This window comes from Triplophysa dalaica, chromosome 12 (assembly GCF_015846415.1).
Source record: "Triplophysa dalaica isolate WHDGS20190420 chromosome 12, ASM1584641v1, whole genome shotgun sequence".
Classification (NCBI taxonomy): Eukaryota; Metazoa; Chordata; class Actinopteri; order Cypriniformes; family Nemacheilidae; genus Triplophysa; species Triplophysa dalaica.
The window spans coordinates 301,564-324,185 of record NC_079553.1 but is presented as its reverse complement, the minus strand read 5'-3'; the positions used below and the strand labels follow the sequence as shown (position 1 = coordinate 324,185).

General features: G+C 41.4%; 1 protein-coding gene across 1 annotated transcript in view; it reads left to right on the top strand.

The window, feature by feature from the left end:
- grik3 (glutamate ionotropic receptor kainate type subunit 3) overlaps positions 1-22,622 on the top strand; it is a 93,438-nt gene that overhangs the window by 24,381 nt on the left and 46,435 nt on the right. Inside the window, exons 2-5 of the mRNA XM_056761893.1 lie at positions 14,271-14,444; positions 15,335-15,592; positions 17,001-17,182; positions 18,722-18,775. Of these exons, the coding sequence (XP_056617871.1) occupies positions 14,271-14,444; positions 15,335-15,592; positions 17,001-17,182; positions 18,722-18,775 (668 nt within the window). The remainder of the gene's footprint in view (positions 1-14,270; positions 14,445-15,334; positions 15,593-17,000; positions 17,183-18,721; positions 18,776-22,622) is intronic.

Genomic DNA, 22,622 nt, shown 5'->3' with positions numbered 1-22,622 from the left:
TTTAACCCTCCGCACACGCTGCTTCTCCCACCAAAGACGCTCCGCAGACACATGATTATTTAACAACACTAGTGCACACATGCAAAGCAGGTAAATGGACACACAACAGTAAACAAAATGCTGAAATTTAAAGTATTTGTATCCGTCAGTCTTGTAACTGTTTGCAGTGTCTCCAACCTTTCGACCAGATTTGTGAGATTTTATGAACCATAACGTTTTTATCTACATTTAGCATTAGCATTATTGATCAGCATGAAAACATTGGTGACCCTGTGAAAACCCAGGCTAAAGTCTCATAATCAAATGAATTATTAGATAACAAGCATCGAAGATTAATTTCAATCGTTAAAATGACATTATTCAGTCAATATTGAAGCTATTGTTGTTATATTTTCAAATAATATTCTGTAGGATGATTTTATGTAGAAAACTGTAAAAAGACTTTTGCTGGGTTTTCACAAGCAGGGTCACATTTTGTGATGAACAACATTGTAATTGGGAAATTATTTAAAGATAGAAGTAGTTCTGGTATGAATGGCATGGAAAGTCTAATTTAGTAAGTAACTTTGTTTTCTGTTTATGATGACAGCATTTGAACTTTTACATTTACATTTGCTCTTTGTATGCTGTCAGTAGTTTTTTTTTATTAGAAAATATGAATTCTCAGTCTTCTATTAAGAGGGCATTCCCCTTAAGCCACAGAGCCTACAATACATACAAACTGTGGATAAGAAAAAATATATAAATGGCCTGATAAAAAAATCATATCTTTTATACAGTATATCCAACTGGACTAAATTAATTACATTTTTATTTTCAAAAAACGTAAAGTATTGTCCGGACCTCCGTTTGGAAGAAATATAAAGAGCTCTAGGAAGTTAAATTTAATTAAATTTAAAATCCCTGGCATAGGAGACAATGTAATCTTTCAAAAAGTAACGCATCACAAGCCATTATTATTTAGCAATTTGTCCACTTGATTGCGCTGTGTCCGGTGTAGACACAGCGTAATACAGACCTCAGGTTTGCCAGATATCAACAACCTAACAACCAACCACCAATGCCATCGAGACCACAGACAACACCCAGCAAGTGTTTCTTCACAAATCAAGATATTACATGAACAGCGAGCATTTCTGCACTTACATTAAATGTGGAGGTCAGTCATATGCCTGGAATGATTTCGAGATGAATTATTGATCAGACTGAGTATCATGCAAATATGTTGTGAAGACGTAGCTATGAAAACACTAAATATGTACACATGGCATGTTTCAGTCCTCTCTCAAGAGGGGTTCCATTTGGCTAAAACTGCCACTAAACTCAATTCAGTTCAAGACTTTCTTTTTCTCTTTTCTATTATAATTCTTTTAGTAGTATTATTATTTTGTCATTATTTTATTATTTCTATATACTTTTGCATTTCAATTTACATTTCAGAAATGACAGAATGAGTTATTATTAGAGGTTTCGCAAACACTAACATTGTCAAACTATCACAAACACACTCAGAGCATGTCAAACGATTGGCTTATTCTCTGTAATATCACACAAGAATATGAATATCCTCCAACATCCATTCCAAAGGGGTAATGCGCAATATATGGGCTGTGACACGTGTGTCGTGAGGCAGGTAAGGCATGGAATCTAGAGCAGGGAGCGTGCGGGAACAAAGAGCGGCGAGAAAAGCGAGAGATGTGCCACTTCGCCTTCCATTCAGCTGGAAAATTGTAGGCATCCAAATGGCTCATAATTTCAATTGCAAGGCGCACCCTAATCTTCCCTGATTCAAACACAGATTTCTGATGCTTTTGTGCGATTCATTTCATCCCACTGTATATTTCAACCTGTGCTGCCACAAACCAACAAAGAGCCCTGATTGTTCAGCATAATAGCAGGCTCTGTAAAGGTGTTTTTCTTGCCTTTTTCCTCTGTTGAATACGTCAATTTATACTGCAGCCTTTCATGCTATACATCAGTGTTACATGAAGGTCTGAGAACAGATTCTCTGGATCTGAGGATCATGTACACCTGTGGTTTACCAGTGTGATGGTTGTTCACACCAGATGATAATCGCGCCTCGTGTCTAAACAAAGGAAACCTATGTAAGTGTGCACACAGAAGCACAAAACGGCAGGCGTAAAAGTGATTTTTTTTTTAAGGGCATATGGACCTTTTTTGGATGCATCGTGTGAAAAACTGGCTGACCAATGAGATTAATGCTTTTGTTGATGTGCCTGCAGCTGCTGAAGTTACAGTCAGAAACCACTTTGTGGCGCTCAAGCACAAAACGTTCTTGTTGAGTACACATTGACGAAGAGGAAGCACGATGAATTCTGTCCGAAATCGTATACTTCCATAATATATAGTAGGCGAAATTGAGTCATAAGCAGACGCGATTTCTTTAAAACTGCAAGGTAAGCTCAGCTTCCCCTATAATTGTCAAAAAATGAATGGTCAAATATATGTACTATTATGTTAACATTTTATTGACTAAAAATGCGTTAAACACGTTCATCTCAGCTTCCCCTCTTTAACAGATCAGAAGCCGCCACTGGTCATAAGTGGTATGTCCGAAACCTCAGTATACAAAAACAGTAGGCGAGAAACACCTGGATGGGCTACTACCTCTACCATTCATACTACACCACTCATACTATATAGAACCTACTGTTTTAATGGTCGATAGGTTGGTACTTGAATTCAGTATGTACTGTCACAGTATGCTATTTCAGACACCGCGTTCTTCTGTGTGACAAGAGAGTGTCAGAAGCATAAAGTTGCGCAGCGCCACCTTGTGTACCGGAGTATTTCTGTTTTCATTAAGCGCAGTCTATGGCAGGTGAATTTGCACATTTACTCGGCTCATCGCCAGTGCATACAAGTCTTAAGATTGAAAACGCCTCCTGGTGATATGAAATAAAGATCTTAGCCAACTAAAACGAAATGGATGCTGATTAAGAAAGGAACTATTACACTTTACCCTTCTGTCTATTTCCTGTCACTGTCTTCTATATCGGTTCAGTAAAGCCAAAGCTCAGAGGATCAGTGACAAGCTGGCCCAACTCAAAGAGGTCTAAAATACCTTGAGAAAGCTAAAGCTGAACCAATACCATTAGCATCTCCAGTCAGCTGCTAAGCTAACAGCTGACTCCCCAATGCTACATTGTACATTTTTAATTCAGAGCTGTTCATATTTATGACGTTTTCCATAGAAATAAATGTATATTAAGTCAAAAATACGATCAGATCTACAACTACACAGGGATAGTAGGTGGCACTATTTCCTCTTGACACAAGCCAGCCTGCCATAAAAGAAGAACACGTTCAGTATGCCTTTATTCATGGTAAACTGACCCTGCGTTCCTTCTTGAAGAGCACATCCCTATGCTCTAAGCCCTTCGAATGGTTTACCCTCTAGAGTGAGAGCTTTGAAGGGTTAAAGGATGTAGGGGACCAAACAACTGTTTTTTGAAGTGCCCTTCCGCATCATCATCCCGCGACCATAAGAAGGCAGAGTCAACTCGCAAAGAATCTGCTCAAAGAATCATGGGAGCCCGAAGTGACCATCAGTTGTACCCTTCGAAATCCTTCATTCTGAAGAGCCCTTTGAAGTGGCCAGTTATGAGCACTTCAGTTTGGAATGACCCTTCAGTATGGCGGCCATGATTGTCGTCACTCCGAAGGGCCCTTCGGAATGAATATATAGATATATCCCAGTGAGAACGCAGGGAGAACCAAAGCTTTAAACCTCCATCTTAAAGACATTTATTTAAGAAATTATCATCCACTGTCATTGTATACTTTATATACAGTATACATAATGAGAACGTACTGATAAATACAGTGGCAAGATGCTTGGGCGTTTTGGCCACATTCCGGCATCGGTCCGGATGGAAGACGGGGGCTCTTTCGAGAAGGTTAAAGACTGCAGTCATCTCTGTAGGTTTACCTTGCACAGCACTCCCTCGCTGGCCTCCGTTACACATGCAGAACACAATTATGTTTTGTTGGTACATTGGGGTTATTGGGCTAGTTTTGATCGGCCATTGGGCTGGTTTCACATTAGCACTTTGTGCCTTCTGTGTCATTGGAAACGTGACCAAATCTTTCCACATTTCTCACGGATGTCTGAGGCCTGTGTGTGGTTGAACACAGAGCAATTTCAAGGGATAAAAAAGCAGTAATGGTGTTCCATCAAAAATCCTCCAGCAGGCGACTTCCAGCGGTAATGAACTTGTCAGCCTGGTGCCTGTAGAGTTCTGAGTCTGATGTGGCTGTTATTATTCAATTCTGCGTTGTGTTCAGCCTCCATTCCCACCAGCCATTTCTCAAATGCCACAGCAGGCCTCTTGTTTTCCAGCAATCCCTGTTTTCTGCTTACTCCCTACAGACCCCAGGTATTTTATTGGCCCTTGTTTAAAACAAATAATGTTTGCTGTTTGCAGCACCTCTGTGAATTACCTCAAATGCTAAAGCTCCAGAATAAATGTTAGAGCAAAATTATAGTCGCAGGCGCTTTGGAAAATGATTTACAGTGTCAAAGCTCATAGGTTTTCTCTTTGGTGTGCGATTTCAGAGCATCATTTATGAGATATACATTGATATATGACTTTGTTTGAACCTAAAAATATGGGAGGACGGTTTGTAAATTGTTCTAGCATTGACATGTTGTTTGTGATGATAAGCGTGATGTAGAATCTCAGGCTCTGTCTTTACCTCCAGTACGTTCTCCTCATTATCAGCTCAGATCTCAGAGGGAATTAAACACACGGGGTATAGACTACAAACAGCTTTCTGATGGCAAGTATGTGTGATTGATGATCTATATGTTAGTGGCCTTAAACAATGTGTGTTGGGCAGAGATCCTGAAGCCTTCTAACAGAGCGCTGCGGTACGTCAAGCGTGGGAGCTGTCAGTCCTGTAGCCGCTGTACCTCTGAGATCACAGAGAACAAACCCAACTATTTGTGCTGTGCAATGAGCGTGACCGCTGCTTCTGAGAACTTCTAGAAGCTGGCGGGTTGATGTGATGCGGACCGACAATAACATTTCATTACGACACCATTCAGTCACGTCTCTGATCAGGTTCTGATGTTCAGAATATTCACTGTTCGCTTGATTATGATTTCATGTGATGTTAGAAAAGCAAGGCTGTATATTGGCTGTGTGGTTTTAAACACTAACAATAATAACAGAAGTCCAGTGTACACTAGGAATGACATTAAGCACAGCTTCATGGTAAATATTGTGAAGCAAAGCTAAACGCTTTTTCATTTTTTTATGACTGGAAAGTCCTTGTTTTCAAATATTTCATCAGAATAATCATTAACCGTTCTTCTTATTCTCGCTGCAGTTATTGTTATTATTCATTTTCTATTGTCTTTTTCCTCTCTAAGTGCAGACACAAGGCTTTGGTTTTAATAAAATAAAAGTTAATGGATGCGTCTTCTCTAAGTGGTCTAATGGTGTTCCTGGTTGCCGTCCAAAGTCCGTTCAGCGAGGCATACTAAAATATTTTCAAATTTTAACGTTGGACTATATTTAAAGCAAGGGCAAGGGTCTATTAGTATTACCCTCATAGGATGCTGGAGGAGGGCGCCCCTGTAATCTTGCTATATTTTCCTGACTCGGTTCTCTCTGGTTTCCTCTTGAAGAGTGTTGAGTGTAGATAAGTAATGCACTTCTTCAAATTGACCTCAACAGGTAATGAAACGTGTCCCTGAGGACTCGTGTGAGAAAATCCCTGTAAAGATAAATATTAAATCCTATCAAGTCATATTCAAATTCATTCTGCATGTCTAAACGACAAGAGAAAAAACATCCCTTTAAGACTGAGGGCTGAAGACGGCAAACATGCCAACTACTTACCATTTATGTGTGCACATAACATGTGGAGTCGAGGTCCTGCCACCCTTGGTGTATATGACAGCTGAACCCAAATAAGGATCATTTTGTGTAGTCTACTCTGTGCAGTAGAAGCGAAGACATCGTAATTCAGATGGTGGTCGGAAGCATTGTCAAAACATCTTGGAACAACATGAGGGTGAAAGATGATTGGTCCAATTTTATTGATATTACAAATTTAAGATTGTTGTGATTTTTTGTAAACAACGCATTAATACTATAGAATTACACACAAATAATGAAATGAATTAAAATAGTTTTGAGATCTTATTGGCTGCTTTTTCTTGGTTTTGTATGTCGCACAATTATATGTTTGTCTACAAAAAGCCAGTGTAATGCCAAGAGAAGGCATATCCATACGGCACTAATAGAGGCTCTAAACATCCAAGCTCTTAAGTGATTTCCCAACAGTCCTCTTAATGTGGACTCTATCCATAAAAGCTGTATGCTTTACTGCCCCGGCAACTAGCCGCATTGATTATAATACAGTCTCACAAGTGTCATATGTTGAGCTGACCTGATTCTATAGCCAATATAATGGTTAGTGACTTTGAAAAATAAACCTGACATTTCATTGCAAACAGTTTGTGAAAACGTTAGTGCTTCTTGGTTTGGGAGTCCAGGGCGAGTTTGGGTAGAAGTAGGACTCAAAGTCATCCGCTCATTGTATTTGTTCTAGGGGTGCGCGGGCGATCAAAGTAAGGCATGCTCAATTTACATTTCGGTTGCTCACGTCCTAGAAATTAGCCAGTGGTGTCCCCCATGACGTGCACTGGACCCTCGGACCATTTGTCTGCATTAAGTTTGCATGGGAATGGTCTCTTTAGTAATAAGTAGGCCAACTTTTATATTTAGGCCCGTCCTTTAGCACCTTGAAAACAGAGTAGCCGGTTCTCTCTGGGTTTGTGCCGTCCAGTCCGTACCCTTTTTACTGGTGGGTTTGCTTTGGTTTCAGGATACATGCATGGACAGTACAGTTCTATGCTAGTGCCATGAAACATAGCAATGTGTATTCAGCCGTACGTTCACAGTGACAGCAGATGAAGTTTACAGACTTCACACTGTCCCTTCAGGACACAGTCGCTGCCGCTGACTGGCCATTTGTGTTCGTCCAATAATAAAGTCTTTTGTAGCACAGCAATAGTTCTCACACACAACTGTGTTGACTCTGACCATTGATTTTCAATAGTGAATCTATTCTTTAAGCTCAAAGCCAGGAGTGACGTTTGCACCGTTTCTGCAGTAACAGACTGTACATTTAATATTTCACTTTTCACGCTGCTGCAGCAGAGGACTTGTGAACAATTTCACATTTCACACAAGATGGATTTATTAGTACGCTCCCTTACGCTCTTGGTTACTGAAATGACCAGAAAGAGCAGACATTATGGCATTGGGTGAGATGTCCCAGGATGCATTGCTCTGTGCATTATAGACAGATCAAGTAGAACGGATAAACAATGTCACCCATCTCCTTATAAAACTGGAAATGTTACTCGCCGGCCAAACTCTCTCCAAATATTAATTGCTTCCCTAAGTGTAAAATCGATAGCAATTACACAAGTATTTCTGGTGCTCAGTGCTTATCTAACCCTGTGATCTGGAGATCCATTTTCATCATGGGAGCGTTTGACCCTCGGGTACTGTCTGGGACTTCTACTGTTGGTTCAGGACTTGGGAATTAAAAGACCTCTTCGTGTCGCCTTAATGAGAATGATGGCCTGAAGCGGCGGGTGGGCCTATTACAATAAATTCCCTGACACACATACACACACACACAGAATGTTTAGTTTGTCTTTTTCTCTTTGTCTTTCTAGCTCGCTCTCTTCAGTTTTAAAGCTTTAGGTCTTTTTTATCATGTCAAAACTAAATATTAGCTTGTGTCTCAAGTGATTTTGTTAGTACCCAGCTGGATAAAATGATGAATGTTTAAACTGATAGCCGAGATGAAGTCTGTGTGCTCAGACTATAATCTTTCCATTTACATTTCTGTCCACATGCTGTCATTGAAGCAGGACTGTAAGCACCATAGACGTTGAGGGGTACAAGGCCGCAATATTTTTTCTTCTTATGACTGCTCTGCTGCTTATGCAGCGCTACAGTATGTAAGTTGCCCCCGTGAGCCTGTTCTCCTCCAAAAAATGACTCCATAGCTTCATAATATGCCAGCATCATATCAGGACCTGTAGTTATGTTCAGCGCCCTCTAGTTGTCATACAATCAATGACAGTATCGTTTTAAGCATAACTGTCGCTACCAACTTAAATGCGTGTTTGTTTAAACGTAATTTTTTACTTTATACATGGTCCCTCAGTGATATTAGTGTGTGTTTTGTTGGATCAAACCAAATTGTTTTAGTTCTGCTTACGTGAGGCTTGATGGACTGAGCTAGAAGATCTTCAGTTCAATGCTCTTATTAAACACCACAAAACATCAAAGTGAAAGTTTCTGTGTCATCTTCAGATGTTGAGGTGTTTAATACTGCTATGGGTTTAAAGAAGACGGGACGTACTGGCCAAACAAATCAAAGAAGGTCGGTTTTGGCACTTAAAATTGTAAAAATGTGTGCCTTGTGGACTTGACATGAACAGAGAATTTAATGTTGAGTTTGAGAAATCCTGTGAACACATGAGATGTGAAAGAAATGTATGAATATTCTTCAAAGTGTCCTTTAGTGTTCCATGAAAGAATAAAACAGACATTAATGCTTTAAAACAGTGCAATGTAAAGGACACACGTGTTATTGTCAATATTATTCATTAGGCAAACTCATCAAGCGCTATTTCCTTCAAAAAGAGGAATTTCACCAGCAGGCTGTGTTGACCAATCAGAATGCAGAACTGCAGCGGTCAGTTAAATGTGAAGAGAAACGAGTTCAGACATGAGATGACCGTATGAGTTCATGAAGTCTGGCTGTGAGACTGTGTCTGCTGATGCTGACGGATATGAGGGTCCAGGCCTTTCTCAGGGTGTGTGGGGGGTTCATTATGTTTTTGGCCTGCGTCCTTTATTGTTCTCCAGAGCTTGGCAGACATTACCTGGCACCTGTCTGAACCACCTGCATTTAACAATAACGCGACACTGCTGATACACTCCATCCTTCTTTGTCTGTTGGGCATCGTGGTAAAGGTTTGTTCCTGAAAATCTGTTTCTCTTCTGTTTGTTTGTTGGTCCTAACCTGCTTTCATCATCATATGTAACACACACTGTGAGAGACTATGAAGTTAAGGTTTTAGGTTTTTTGTGCGTGTACGAATGTAACACGGAATTTTCTTATGTATTGAGGTATGACCGGGTCGACCCAATGTATAAATCCACAGCAGCAGTAAAGTGATTGAGGAGATGACGTACGCGTCCTCTGAATATATACCGCATACTTAAGCCGCGGTCACACTTGACTTTTCCCTCCATTGACTTCCATTCATACACATGGCACAGACCGGAAACAACAGCCCGTCCCAAAGATATTTCGCATTTCACTGTGTAGCAAAGTTCAAGTTTATAATAATGTATTACATTTATATAGCGCTGTTCTGGGTACTCAAATGCATTTTGCATTCTCAAAGTGTAATCTGACCACGGCATTACACTGACGAAAGCAGATGGAATTCATTAAAATCAGTAATAATGTCAACCTGGTCTCATAGGAAACATGCACCTCTGTAAACTTTTTGCAGCAAATACATACCATCAGGTACACATTGCAACCCGGTATCACAATTTAGATATATGTTAGCACGTAACCCGCCCTTCAACCTTATAGTTTGTATAGGCTACTGTACAACATGGGTATTCAACTACATTTGCTTGAGGTCCAGTAAATGAACCCTTCTAACCAAGCGAGGTCTGAAGAAATGAGCAGAGAAATAAATATATATATTATGTGTGTTGTAGTCTTTTGTAGTTCTTTTGTTCATTGGTCCTTTGTTAATTATCCTCTCAGGTGTTTCTTGTTATCTTGTTTTTCCCAATGTGTTAAACCCCATGGATTCCTTTGTCTAGTGTCACACTACTCACACAATTCTGATGGGTTTTTGTTTGTCTTGCATCGTTTTTGTCTGGATTACTGCCCTGATGGCTTGTTTGCTGTGTTTGGATTGACCACCTGTGTTTCTGGATTATTTGCCTGCTGTCTGGATTATGATTTTGGATTACGTCTTTAAACAAAACTGCATTTGGGTCCTCCCCTATATGTCTCCATGTAGCATTCGTGACAATATCTTTTATGCTGTTCTGAAATGTCCTTTAAATTGACATGGTATCAAATATTTAAGATCAACCAGTACTAATGTCTGACAACAGTATAATGAATGAAACAAATGCCTTAATCTCTAAACCTCTAAACGTTCATTTAACATTCATATCTCTGAAGTAAAATTAAAGAGTTGTTTTCTGTTGAACTGGGATGAACAAACAGCACCATTAAGTTGTGACCGAACATCCTCTGATAACATCTCGGCTCTTCTCGTGGGTGTTGCAGCTGAAAGCGGGGGATCTGTCTCAAGCATCTCCACCAGTTGGTGGACCCTGTTATACAACATAAAATACAGCACGTTACAGGGAGATACAGCTACATATGCTGTTCATTTCAAGTGTTCCCCGGCCAAAGAACAGACCCAAAAGCTGTATGTGGCATGTGTTTGTGGTTTTGCTTTGAAAGTTAAATGTTCCAATTGTAGATGAGAGGTGATTATGTATGTTTATATCACCTGTCAAATGTATTATTTACAACATTTTTATGTAGTTTGCAACCCCCCCATGAGCAGTGCCCAGCCGGCACTGCCATCGCCCCTCCTCTGGATCACAGTCTTCACGTCTTTACCCAACATCTGTGATAAAATGTTTCTGATGTTAGAATAAGAAGAATGATTTAAATTGATTATTTAATGAATCAGAAATGTTTCATTCTAAAGTGTGTTGTTGAATACTTCCCAACATCATTTGTCCACCTGCCCCAGCACCCCCTTCACTGTAGCTCTAGTGTTTGTGAGAGCGTGTAAATGGTTTGGCAGAAGACTGCAGTTTGCTGGAGATATTAACGGACAGGGAGTGAGATCAAATAAGAGACGAATTGCACAAGCCAGAAAACAACTCATCTGAGCATGAAATGAGATTTTATAAATGTGGCGTTACCTGACAGCTATGTGACGGAGTCCATATGACAACACGGGTCGGGGACATATATCCTGATGATAATAAATAAATGAGGCTTTGATCGAGGACAAATCTTTATTTCTTGTGCTTGATCTTCTGATGTCATTTATGTCATCATTGAAATGCTCTCGTAACAAACTAAAGCCCAGTTTAAAAACCCTCCTCATGATCCATATATCTAACTACAGTATGGCCACGTCACCGAATGATGGAAAGCAAAAATTATTTATGTTTATTTAATTGGCCTTTGATGAACTTCACAACTATTTCAGATCTACTTATTTCTCTGGTTTTACAGTCTAAGATATACATTTATTTTTTAAATGCAAGTATCATTTCTTACATTTATATTGTATATATCCATATTGCTTTACAACAATAAATATACTTTAGATGTAGTGAGGAACATAGAGGAATATGTCATATGTAAATTATAAGAAATTATTATTTAAAAAAATTGATCTTAAATGACTCTTATTAATAATGTTATAAATATTGTTTATGTTGTAATGTCAGAATCAAGTTTAAATCCAGATAAAGCATTGTGTGTGTGTGTGTGTGTGTCAGTGTTTGTGTTGTATATAACCAATCCTTCTGTGAGTTTTCTGATTTTATCGACGGCGGGCAGAAATGCCACATCTTGTGTGTTTTGGTCTGCACACTGGCTCATTGATTTCTCTTGTGAGAATGGACAGATGGACTGGGATAAATACAGCATCTCTTCATTGGCCAGTGTTGTGCACAATGCCGCTTGTTTGCCGTAATTGTTTAGCGCTGGCAATTGTCTGATGCTTTCTGCTCTGCCATTGTGTAGTAAAGTAGAAAACAGTGCATGCTGGGAAAGAGAGCGCACGGGGGGGGTTGAGGCTGTACACGCACACACAGATTCATCAAAGCACGATGAGCTGGTTGTTGTGCTTCATTATATTTGGGTGCATGGTGGGGACAGAAGCAGCAGATCCACACTATGAATGACCAAACACAAGTCTTCTCTTTCTCTGTGATGTGAAGCTTAATAGAAGCCCTTCTTTGAGAAACTTCCACATGCATCTCTGGAAAAAACATTTGATTGTTTTAAGATTTTACAGTGAGAGCACAACCACATTATACTGGCACCATTTTACACAGAAGTCAAGCATTGAAATGCAATGTCTCATATATTTCTTTATTTTCTTTTGACCGTAGAAAAGGTGACCCTGAACAGCTGCACATGATGCTCAGTTTAGAGAGATCCAATGAATTCTGACACCTGATCAAATCAGCTCTGACACTTTCTATGATGATTCAGTAATGTTGTACTGTATACATTTGACCTTTCAGAATATCCATAATATCTGTTACTATGTGATTTTACAGCAATGCAAATCACGTGAATTGTTTTAACTGTTTAGCCTTATAGATCTTTTCATTATTATTAAGATAAAGTTTTTTTCTGAGATTGTCTTTTTGTTTTACATCATATCTTTAGTCTATGAAGGCTACTCAATGTTTATTGCTAAAAATGCCCTAGTGAAAAATAAATATTGGAAATACATTTATTTCATACTCAGTATACTGCAAATCCATTAACATCTTCTGTTCTTAATGTAAACACACTAAGATTGTATTTGTGAGACACTAAATTGCTAGACTTAAAGTCTGCTAAATGGGAACAACAAATTTTGTACTTCTTATACTTCAATTGTTCAGAAATAGTGCTGAAGTCCAACTTAAGATACATTTAAAGTGGAACTATTGCAAGTATGCTTCAGGTACACTTTAAATATCTTGCATTGAAAGATTGATTTATTAAAATGATCATTAAATCCTTATCCTGTCACATTAGAACACATGGCTTAATATGAAGAACTGTGCATTGTGTATAAATAGTACTCCAAATAACATTTAATTATAATTGTATCTCAGTAAGTCATGTTAGTAAATATGTAAATACATTTAAGATATACTTAGCAGGAAATAAATGCATTTGAAATGTTTTTTTTACTAGGATGCATTGTGACTTTTCTAGGTTTGTGAAGACAGAAGAGAACATGTGTTTTCTGTGTCACACACAACCCATGAGATTCATCAGAGCACTTTCTAATTGTGTTTCCAAACGGGTTCATCACGTCTGATGCTGAAGATGGGCTTTAAATATCAGATGAGTAGATACAGTAGTGACTCAGACGCTGCTTTCTCTCTGTCGCTGTGCTTTAGGGCTTATACACGTGGAAATAACTGCAAAAGAAATTCGCGGCGGGACGTTTTTTCTCTTACCGGGAGCCGATCTGCCCTCTTTATTAAATCTATTTTAGTGCTTCTGAGCAATGCACATTTTATCCTCTTAATAGTCAAATTAGTATATACTCCAACAATTACTTAATGTACTCTAATGAGATTTCCCCACAAAACGGCAGGATTCATTTATTTTAATGCGTCGGGGCTCTTTCCAGGGAGTTTATGCATCATGCCCCTTCAGAGTCGTAAATGCATCTCATGCTGGAGCTTTTCTTCTCCCGCCGGAGGACGAGCACCCGGGTGTTCAGGGTGATGTTGACCTCTCTGCTCAGGTCTGGCTGAAGAACTCTTCAATATTCATGCACTCGCATGTTTAGAAACGCCTGCAGGTTGTGCTGTGTTTGGAGCTGCATTTGTCTCGTACGTTTACTGCGCATCAAATTCAATAATATTTGAAATCAACAACAGAAAGTGATACTGTGTGAAATTGAATCATGTGCTGAACAAACTTTGCTTTTCCAATATTTCTCGTTGGCTCATATCGCTGAAATAAGCTGGGAAGGTGAAGCAGGTCTAACGGTATTAATCCTCATGGGCTGGAGATTGCCCAGCGAGCGCCAGATGTTATCATCCTATTGTCATAGGGTTTCACTGCACATCCAAAGTCAATAAACAGAGTTTGCTCCTCTCGTCCCACGGTGGAATTTCTCGGCCGTAAAATGCATTTGGTCAAATCTCATGAGCTCACCGAAATAGCTTCACATGGTCTGCAGCTATAGGTGTGTGAGTGACCCGACCGCCGTAAGGAGGCGAGATACGTTTATGTCTCTCTCTCTCTCTCTCTCTCTCTCTTTCTTTCTCTTTCTCTGCCTCAACATCCATTATAGCCCTGAACTTGACTTTCTCAATACTCGTCCTCTAAATGCAAAACACCTCCAGAGGTTTGGACTTACCTCCGGGGTTAAAGCTGATTGTATTTCTCTTGTTTTTCAGGGGGAATTTTTGAACAGACCGATGGACCTGTGGCTCTCGTGAGCTCTGAGGAGCTGGCCTTTAAATTTGCAGTTAATAATATCAACAGAAACAGGACGTTGTTGCCCAACACGACGCTAACATATGACATTCAGAGGATTAACATCTACGACAGCTTTGAGGCCTCCAGAAAAGGTAAGTGATGTGACACAAATGGAATATAATGTTTTATTACAAGGTCTTGTTATGTGACAGGTTCTTAGTAAATTATTGGCGAAGCTCATTTGAATGAAGCTGTGAAATCAATGACTTCTTTGACGTATATAAAGATAAATCTTGAGCAGAAATAGTATCTTGTTTTCCTGACGATGTAAAAACAGTCCTAGCACTCCACTCTTACTGTGTCTGCAGTATATAGTATAGTAAACAGTTGATAGTATGCAGTGTTTCATTATATAATGCATCCCTTTTTCATTGTTATTAGAATGTTTTTAATAACCAACCCATTCCCATCAATTGTGTATAAATAACACGCTGTTGCAATATCGTGTAATAAGTACGTCAAAGTTCAATTGTGCCTATTAACCTTCACCATGAGCCACCCTCAACCCAAGCGTATTATTTCAGTGTTTCCTCTTCATGCACATTTCAAAATGGCTGCTCTCCACCGAGGTTAATACAGTGAAAGATAATATGCATGCAAACATTGGCGTAGGCCTATCGTATGAATGCATAATTGAACTTTGGCGTAGGTATTATTGCAACAGCGTGTTATCAATACTTGATATATATCTATATTGATGAGAACAGGTAGTTAATAGCAGTGAATTAAGAAAAACAACAGACAAAAGCCAGATGTAAGAATTGTCAAGAACATTTGTAAAGCACTTTGTGATAAATATGACAAACAGGTTTGGTTATGGATTCAAAACTACAACTGTTTCTGATGCTCTTGCTCTTTGTTGGTAGCATGCTGTGTACAGATGTATTGTTCACGTTGCGGTCATACAATAGAATCTTCCATGTGCAGTGACATTTCTGTCTTGACATTTCTTTCCGCATGACCCGCCATCTGCCGTCGCCAGCGTGTGACCAGCTGTCTTTAGGTGTAGTCGCCATATTTGGGCCGTCTCACAGCTCCTCCTCCAACGCCGTGCAGTCTATCTGCAATGCCCTGGAAGTGCCACACATTCAAGTGCGATGGAAACACCATCCGATGGACAACAGGGACTCGTTTTATGCTAACCTGTACCCAGATTACTCTTCTCTTAGCTACGCTATCTTAGACCTGGTGCAGTTCCTCAAGTGGAAGACAGCCACGGTGGTTTATGATGACAGTACAGGTGAGATGTAATGCCTTTTATTGTCAAGTCTGTCACTGTAAACGCTGTCCCGAGATAAATCACCGCTCTGTGGGCCAAAGTAGCAGTGTCACCTTTAAGAGTTTATTTTAGACTCTGTACTTCAGCGATAAGATGCTCAAGTCTCTTAATTTGTCTGCCGCTGTCAAAATGAATCTAGCCATGGACAACAAACAGTTGAAATCAAACGCCGCTGTTTCTGACAGCAAGACAATGGAAAGCATGACTGTATCTATAAATATGATTTTAAACCATGAAATTCATTATGAGCAAAATATCTTCCTTTCAGTTTCTGCACTGCTATCGCCGCTACACTAAAGAATATGTAATTGTATTGAAAACAAAGTGTCTGATTTTGGACCGAACTAAACTCCCACCATTGGTGTAACCTGTGTCACGCCTGTCAAACAAACCAAACCACTGTGTGTGTGGACCGGCCTAGAGCAGCTCATGGCCTATAGTCATAACTTACAAATAAACCACATCATACTGTAAATAACACAACCTGATTTAAGTGTGCTGTAAGTAAACTTCTTTAAGGATAAAAATAAAAAAAGTATTCATTCAACTTCTTATGTATTTCTCAAAAATAAATGTAAATAAAGTATAATTGACTTAAACACAGAACATTTGAAGTATATTTGCCCTACACTTGTATTCTTTTAGTCTTTTGTGCTCTATCAAAGTATAAATAAATATTAGTTTTAAATACTGTCTTGTACATCCATGGTCATGTTTGTATGTAACCTTACTTCTTGAAGCACTATGGGTTTTTGTTAGGTTTGAGCGATACTTTAATGTTCAAAATGACAGATTTTCCTCTTATTCCAAAAATCATTAGGAAATTAAGTGAAGATATTTTTTTTATCATAAATATATCAAAACTTTTTGTTGTGAGTAGTTGCAGTATAATCACTAACAAAAATGTCAGGAAACACGTCTACAAACGTCACTCACTGTTGCTCGCTCTATATCCACTCATGTTTGGTGTCTATGTGAAGTTTAGAACTTCAGCTTCAGATTCATCTACTCTCCACAACGTCATTACAGCGTTAAGCCAATAGAGAGCCTTCATTTATTGCCCTTCATTAGTAATATATGTCTCTAAGGACTTCATTTGGACAACTTTGAAGGAGATTTTCTCAATATTTTGATATTTTGCACCCTCAGATTCCCGAGTTTCTAAGAGTGTCCAATCGTATCAAACCAGACATCAATGGAAAGCTTATTAATTCAGCTTTCAGATGAAGTATACATCTCAATTTAAAAAGATGACCCATAAGACTAGTTTTGTAGTCCAGTGTCTCATTTATTATATATTTCAGTTTATTTCAAGTGTACAATAATTACCAGTTTCCTTCAATTAATGTCATTTTGTCTTCTGGTGCAGGATTGATCCGGCTTCAGGAGTTAATAATGGCTCCGTCCAGATACAACATCAGACTGAAGATCAGACAGCTCCCTATGGACACTGCAGACACCAGACCTCTGCTCAAGGAAATGAAGAGAAGCCGCGAGTTTCGCATTATCTTCGACTGTAGCCACACAATGGCAGCACAGATCCTCAAACAAGTGAGTTCACGCTCTGTCACTTCTGCTGTCTGCTAAAAGGATTTGATGTTTAAAGGAATAGTTTAGTCCACATATGAAAATTGTGACACTGCCTGTAAAAACCCAGCTGAAGTTACTTTTACTGGTTTCTACATAAAAACGTTCAACATTTATGACCTTAATATCTTGATATCTTTAATATGGTCTAGGTGAAATCAATGATGGACATCATAGTGACTGAAGTCAAACTCAGAATTAGTTGAGGGTGAGGAGACTATGAGAGAAGTTTCATGTTTGGGTGAACTAATCCCTGAGGATTCCACATGTAAAAATAAAGGTTTTTCCTGTAGCTCAGTGTTTAGACCATGACGCTAACAACGTCAAGGTCATGGGTTCAATCTCAGGGATTGCACATACTCAAATACAAATGTATATTATAAAGCAAAGTATGTGGCTTTGGATTAAAGCGTCTGCCAGATGAATGAATGTTGAGTAAATGTACACGCGTCACATGTCAGTGCAGAACGGTTCAGTCATTAGTTTGCAGGTTTGACTTTGTTCTCTAATGACGAGCAAGTTTCACCATGTGTTCACCTCAGCAGGTTTAACTGAAGGCTATATTGCTTGACATCTGATCTCATGTTGTGTCGCTCTGTGTGCTCTCAGGGCTCTTAATAAGCTTAGACCTGCGGTCAGCTGTCTACAACCTGTCTGAGACTGTTTCCTCGCTGTCAGCCACAGCCGAACCTCTGGCCGTCCCTCAGGCCAATGAGAAATACACTGGACACTGAGTCCCAGAAGTCTTTAAGAGGCTGTCTGCGCCTGTGTGTGTGTGTGTGTGTGCTGCCCTTTGTGTAAAATGAAATAGCTTCAGACTTCTATACAAACCTGAATGATTGCGGTCTGAAGGAAGGAAAGAGTTTGGCTTAACCTTGAGTTTTCTGCATGACAGATGGCATGATTAACGCAGCTGGGCATTTCTGAATGAGAATTGAGAGGAATTGATTGGCAGAGGGTGTGGCCGATATAGTGAAAAGTCACTGTATTTGATGAAGGGAACACCCTCCCGCCCATCAAACCCCTCATGGGCCACACCTTTCACATGTCTTCTTTAGAACCGCTTGAATGTGCCGTAAAAAGATGCAAATGATGCCAAACACCATTCGTGCGTCTCCTTTTCCAAAAGAAATGCAGATGTGCACAGTGTGAGAGATACTGCTCAGATTTTCAGCAACAACAACAACAAAAAAGCTGTTCAACATTCACTTATTTTGTATGTGGAAGAACTCATTTTGTACTCCACAGTAACAGAGGTTTAAAATGAGTAAATGAGTGTGGACCTTTCCTTTAAGTGGCTTTATTACCAAGGGAATGCCGGCAGGAGTCCTGCGCTGTGCCGTACGACATGACAAAACACAATAGATCAAACTGACTGGAGCGGCTGCTGGCGGTTCTGATGCAATCATATTTGTTAAACATTGTTTGTGTTTGCTGGCACAAACGTGGCAAATGACTGTGACATGACATACTGACCCTTCTCATGGTCTTGTCTTCCCACAGGCCCAGATGATGGGAATGATGACAGAGTACTATCACTACATCTTCACCACTCTGGTAATGTACCGCAACTTCAATCTCATTTCTTGTTCTGCTGCTTCCACTTTATTCTTTGATGAATGGCTTTTAATTGAAGATGAGCTTAGGATTCAGTCCGCAATAGCAATTTCAGCTCAGCCTTAATGGAGTTCCCAACGGGCCGGTGTAAATGTTAGTTTCTCCCTCCACCTCAAATCAACAGAACGTCTTTGAAAAGCCTCTACAAAACCACCAGAGTCGTTGACAATTGAATGTCCCCTTGAGAGACTGAGGAGAATCTGAATGAAGTATGGAGGATTTGATTTTGAATCCTCACATATTCTTTTCTGTGATGCCCTGACTGTCATCCGGCATTTAAAAGCTCCTCTTATGTCAAGAACTTGAGTTTTGACGGATCCTCGCTTATTACCCAACACACTATTACAACCAACAGCTGTGTTTCGTGTTCATTTAGGATGTTTATTTATATATTTAATACCATACATGTGTCTGTTGCCATGATACATTGACCCTAACTACCACTCTAAAGCAATGATTGATTTTGATTTAGAGAATTTTTGATTTCGAGAAAGTAGTCCTCAAAGTTCATTGTTCTGTATTTTGGTAATGAACACGTTTACATGAACAACAATAATCTGATATGAACAGGATTCAGTCAATCCTCTGATTAAGAATGGAGCATGTAAACAGAGCTTTTTGATGATCTTAATCCCTCTAAACTCATAATGGCAGTAAACACAAATGTGATTAAGACGGGTGGAGTACTTCTATTTAAGTAGCATTATGGAAGTGTGGTGCATGAACACACCTGAATCGCACTATTACTGGTGTATAGGAACATTGGCGGCACTCAGATCACACACATGCAGGGCAGTGGACCGATGTTTGCTTTTACACAAACAACATGGCATCAAACAAGAAAGCAAATTTTTGCTCCGAATGGGAAACAAGAAAGATGCCAACAATTCTAGAAAATAAATGAAACACCAAAAACTGTGTGTGTTACCATGGTGAAGACGAAGTGTTTGTTGATACATGAAATTATTGAGGGAACATGGAACGGCGTCGCTTAGAGACGTATGTAGTGTCACATGTAACACTGGAACATGAAAGGTTTATTCTTAAAGCAACTCATGTAAACACATTAATCCTTATATCAGTTTACTCAGGATAAGGCAAATCACTTGATTACTGACCCGGATATCCGATATCCGGTATAAAAGGGAAGCCGGCGTGCATCATTTATCACCTCTTGTTCTGAAGAGCCTGAGAGCCTCTCACAACTGCAACAGAAACGATACAGGTTTGTGGCTTAAGGGACACAACGTCTCATTCCCTCCATCAGGGAACTGAGGTTACAGACGTAACCAAGACGTTCCCTTTCTGTCGGTCTCTCGACGTTGTGTCGAGAACGACAGATGGGGTTATCTATGGAAAATGCCACAAACGCTGTATCGTGTCACAATCTCAGCGAAGCGACGGTAACAAGCCTGGGCGTGTCAGCTCGAAGCTTATGTGAAACTTGTAACCTTCCAGTGTGGTGGTCGGGGGGTTCCAGAGCTTTCCGTAGAAAGATGGGAACAGCCCTGACCGGTAACCTATCACGGACGGGGCCGTAGCTCTCTACAGGCGAGAGGCCGTCCGGACGGTTTACACCGGGAAAGCGCAACTCTTAATCAGAGAAGCGCTGCAGAGGCCACCTTCTACCCGTGGGGAGGAATACGGTGGGAGAAGTATGGTCTCGTCCTAGGAGGAGAACGCATGGAACGTGCAGACTGGGTAGTTAACCGCGAGGTGGAGGTCCACCTGGGGAAGCTCATGGGTTACCAAGTGTGGGAACCATAGTCATGAGGGTATGGCAGACGGAACAACCCTCGGTGGGGGTGTTACTGCGTCTGAAAGCACAGGTCCAGTTAGAACTATGTGAGATAGGTCATGATATGTCCCGGCCTAAGGGGGAAGGCTGCTCTGCTCAGCCAACCCCCAGGGGGTGCTAGCTTAGTGATGGAAGGAATGCCTGTTGTTAACCAGGTCTGGGTAAAAAGGAAGGCTGGTGAGGTACCAATTCTCTTAGCCATGGGATTGGGTAAGAAGAAAAGGAGGTAGATAGCACACTGACCCAACCTCAGTGAGGGTGGGAAGGTGCTTTCGCAGACATACGCCCTCCCGGATGCCAATCCTACATGTCGCCACGTAGGACGTGGGCTGATACCGGGTTTACGCGAAGGTTGTAAAACCTTGCGAAGGTGGTGGGCGTAGCCCAACCCGCAGCTCTACAAATGTCTGCCAGAGACGCGCCTCTGGCCAATGCCCATGAGGTGGCTATACCCCGAGTGGAGTGAGCCGTGACCGCCAATGGACATGGCAGACTCTGTGATCGGTATGCCGTAGTAACGGCATCCACGACCCAGTGCGCTAATCTCTGTTTGGAGACAGCCTTCCCCTTCTGCTGTCCTCCGAAACAGACAAAGAGCTGATCAGAACTGCGGAAGCTCTGTGTGCGGTCTAAGTAGAGGCGCAGTGCGCGTACTGGACACAACACGGACCGGGTTGGGTCTTCCTCCCCGGTGGGGAGTGCCTGCAAGTTCACCACTTGGTCACGAAAGGGAGTAGTGGGAACCTTGGGCACGTATCCGGGCCTGGGTCTCAGGCGAACGTGAGAGTAGCCAGGGCCGAAATGAAGGCAGTCCGGGGACACAGAGAATGCATGGAGATCCCCTATCCTCTTGAAGGATGCGAGCGCCATAAGAAGAACCGTCTTACTCGAGAGGTGAGGAAGATCGGAAGCTTCCAGGGGCTCAAAGGGGGGCTCGGATAGGCCCCTCAGGACCACGTTAAGGTCCCATGAGGGTATGGAGCAGAGACGAGGCGGGTTGCATCTTCTCGCGCCCCTTAGAAACCTAGTGACCAGGTCGTGCTGCCCTAGAGACCTTCCGTCCACTGAGTCGTGATGAGAGGCAATTGCGGCTACATACACTTTCAGTGTGGAAGGGGAGATGTTGGTCTCCAGTCTCTGTTGTAGAAAGGACAGCACGATCCCGACCGAGCATCTCTGTGGGTCTTCTCCTTGGGAGAGACACCAGGATGAGAAGAGGCGCCATTTATAGGCGTATAACCGCCTAGTGGATGGCGCCCTGGCCTGTATGATGGTTTCAGCCACAGAGGGGTGTAACCTACTCAGGATCTCCTCGTCCCGTCCAGAGACCAGACATGGAGGTTCCAGAGGTCTGGCCTGGGATGCCAGAACGTGCCCATCCCCTGAGAAAGCAGGTCCTCTGTCAGGGGAGTGGGCCAGGGGGGAGCTGTTGTCAAGAGCATCAGCTCCGAGAACCAAGTGCGGTTGGGCCAGTAGGGTGCAACCAGTAACACCTGTTGCTCCTCTTCCCTGACCTTGCACAGAGTCTCACTGGGGGGAAGGCGTACATCCGCTTGTCTCGTGGCCAGCTGTGTGCCAGGGCATCCATGCCGAGGGGGGCCTCGGTCAGGGCGTACCAAAGCGGACAATGGGTGGTTCGCGGGAGGCAAAGAGGTCTATCTGTGCCTGACCGAACCGCACCCAAATAAGCTGGACAGCACAAGGGTGGAGTCGCCACTCTCCGCAGGGTGTGTACTGGCGAGAGAGCGAGTCGGCTGTCTCGTTCAATAGCCTGGGATGTAGGTGGCCCGCAGGGAACGGATCACCTGCTGACTCCACAGGAGGAGGCGTCGGGCAAGTTGTGATAGATGTCGTGAGCGCACGCCACCCTGGCGATTGATGTACGCTACGGCCGTGGTACTGTCCAGGCGAACCAGTACGTGCTGACCTTGCACTAGAGGCCGGAGCCTTCTCAGTGCAAGCAGTACCGTCCACAACTCTAGGCAATTG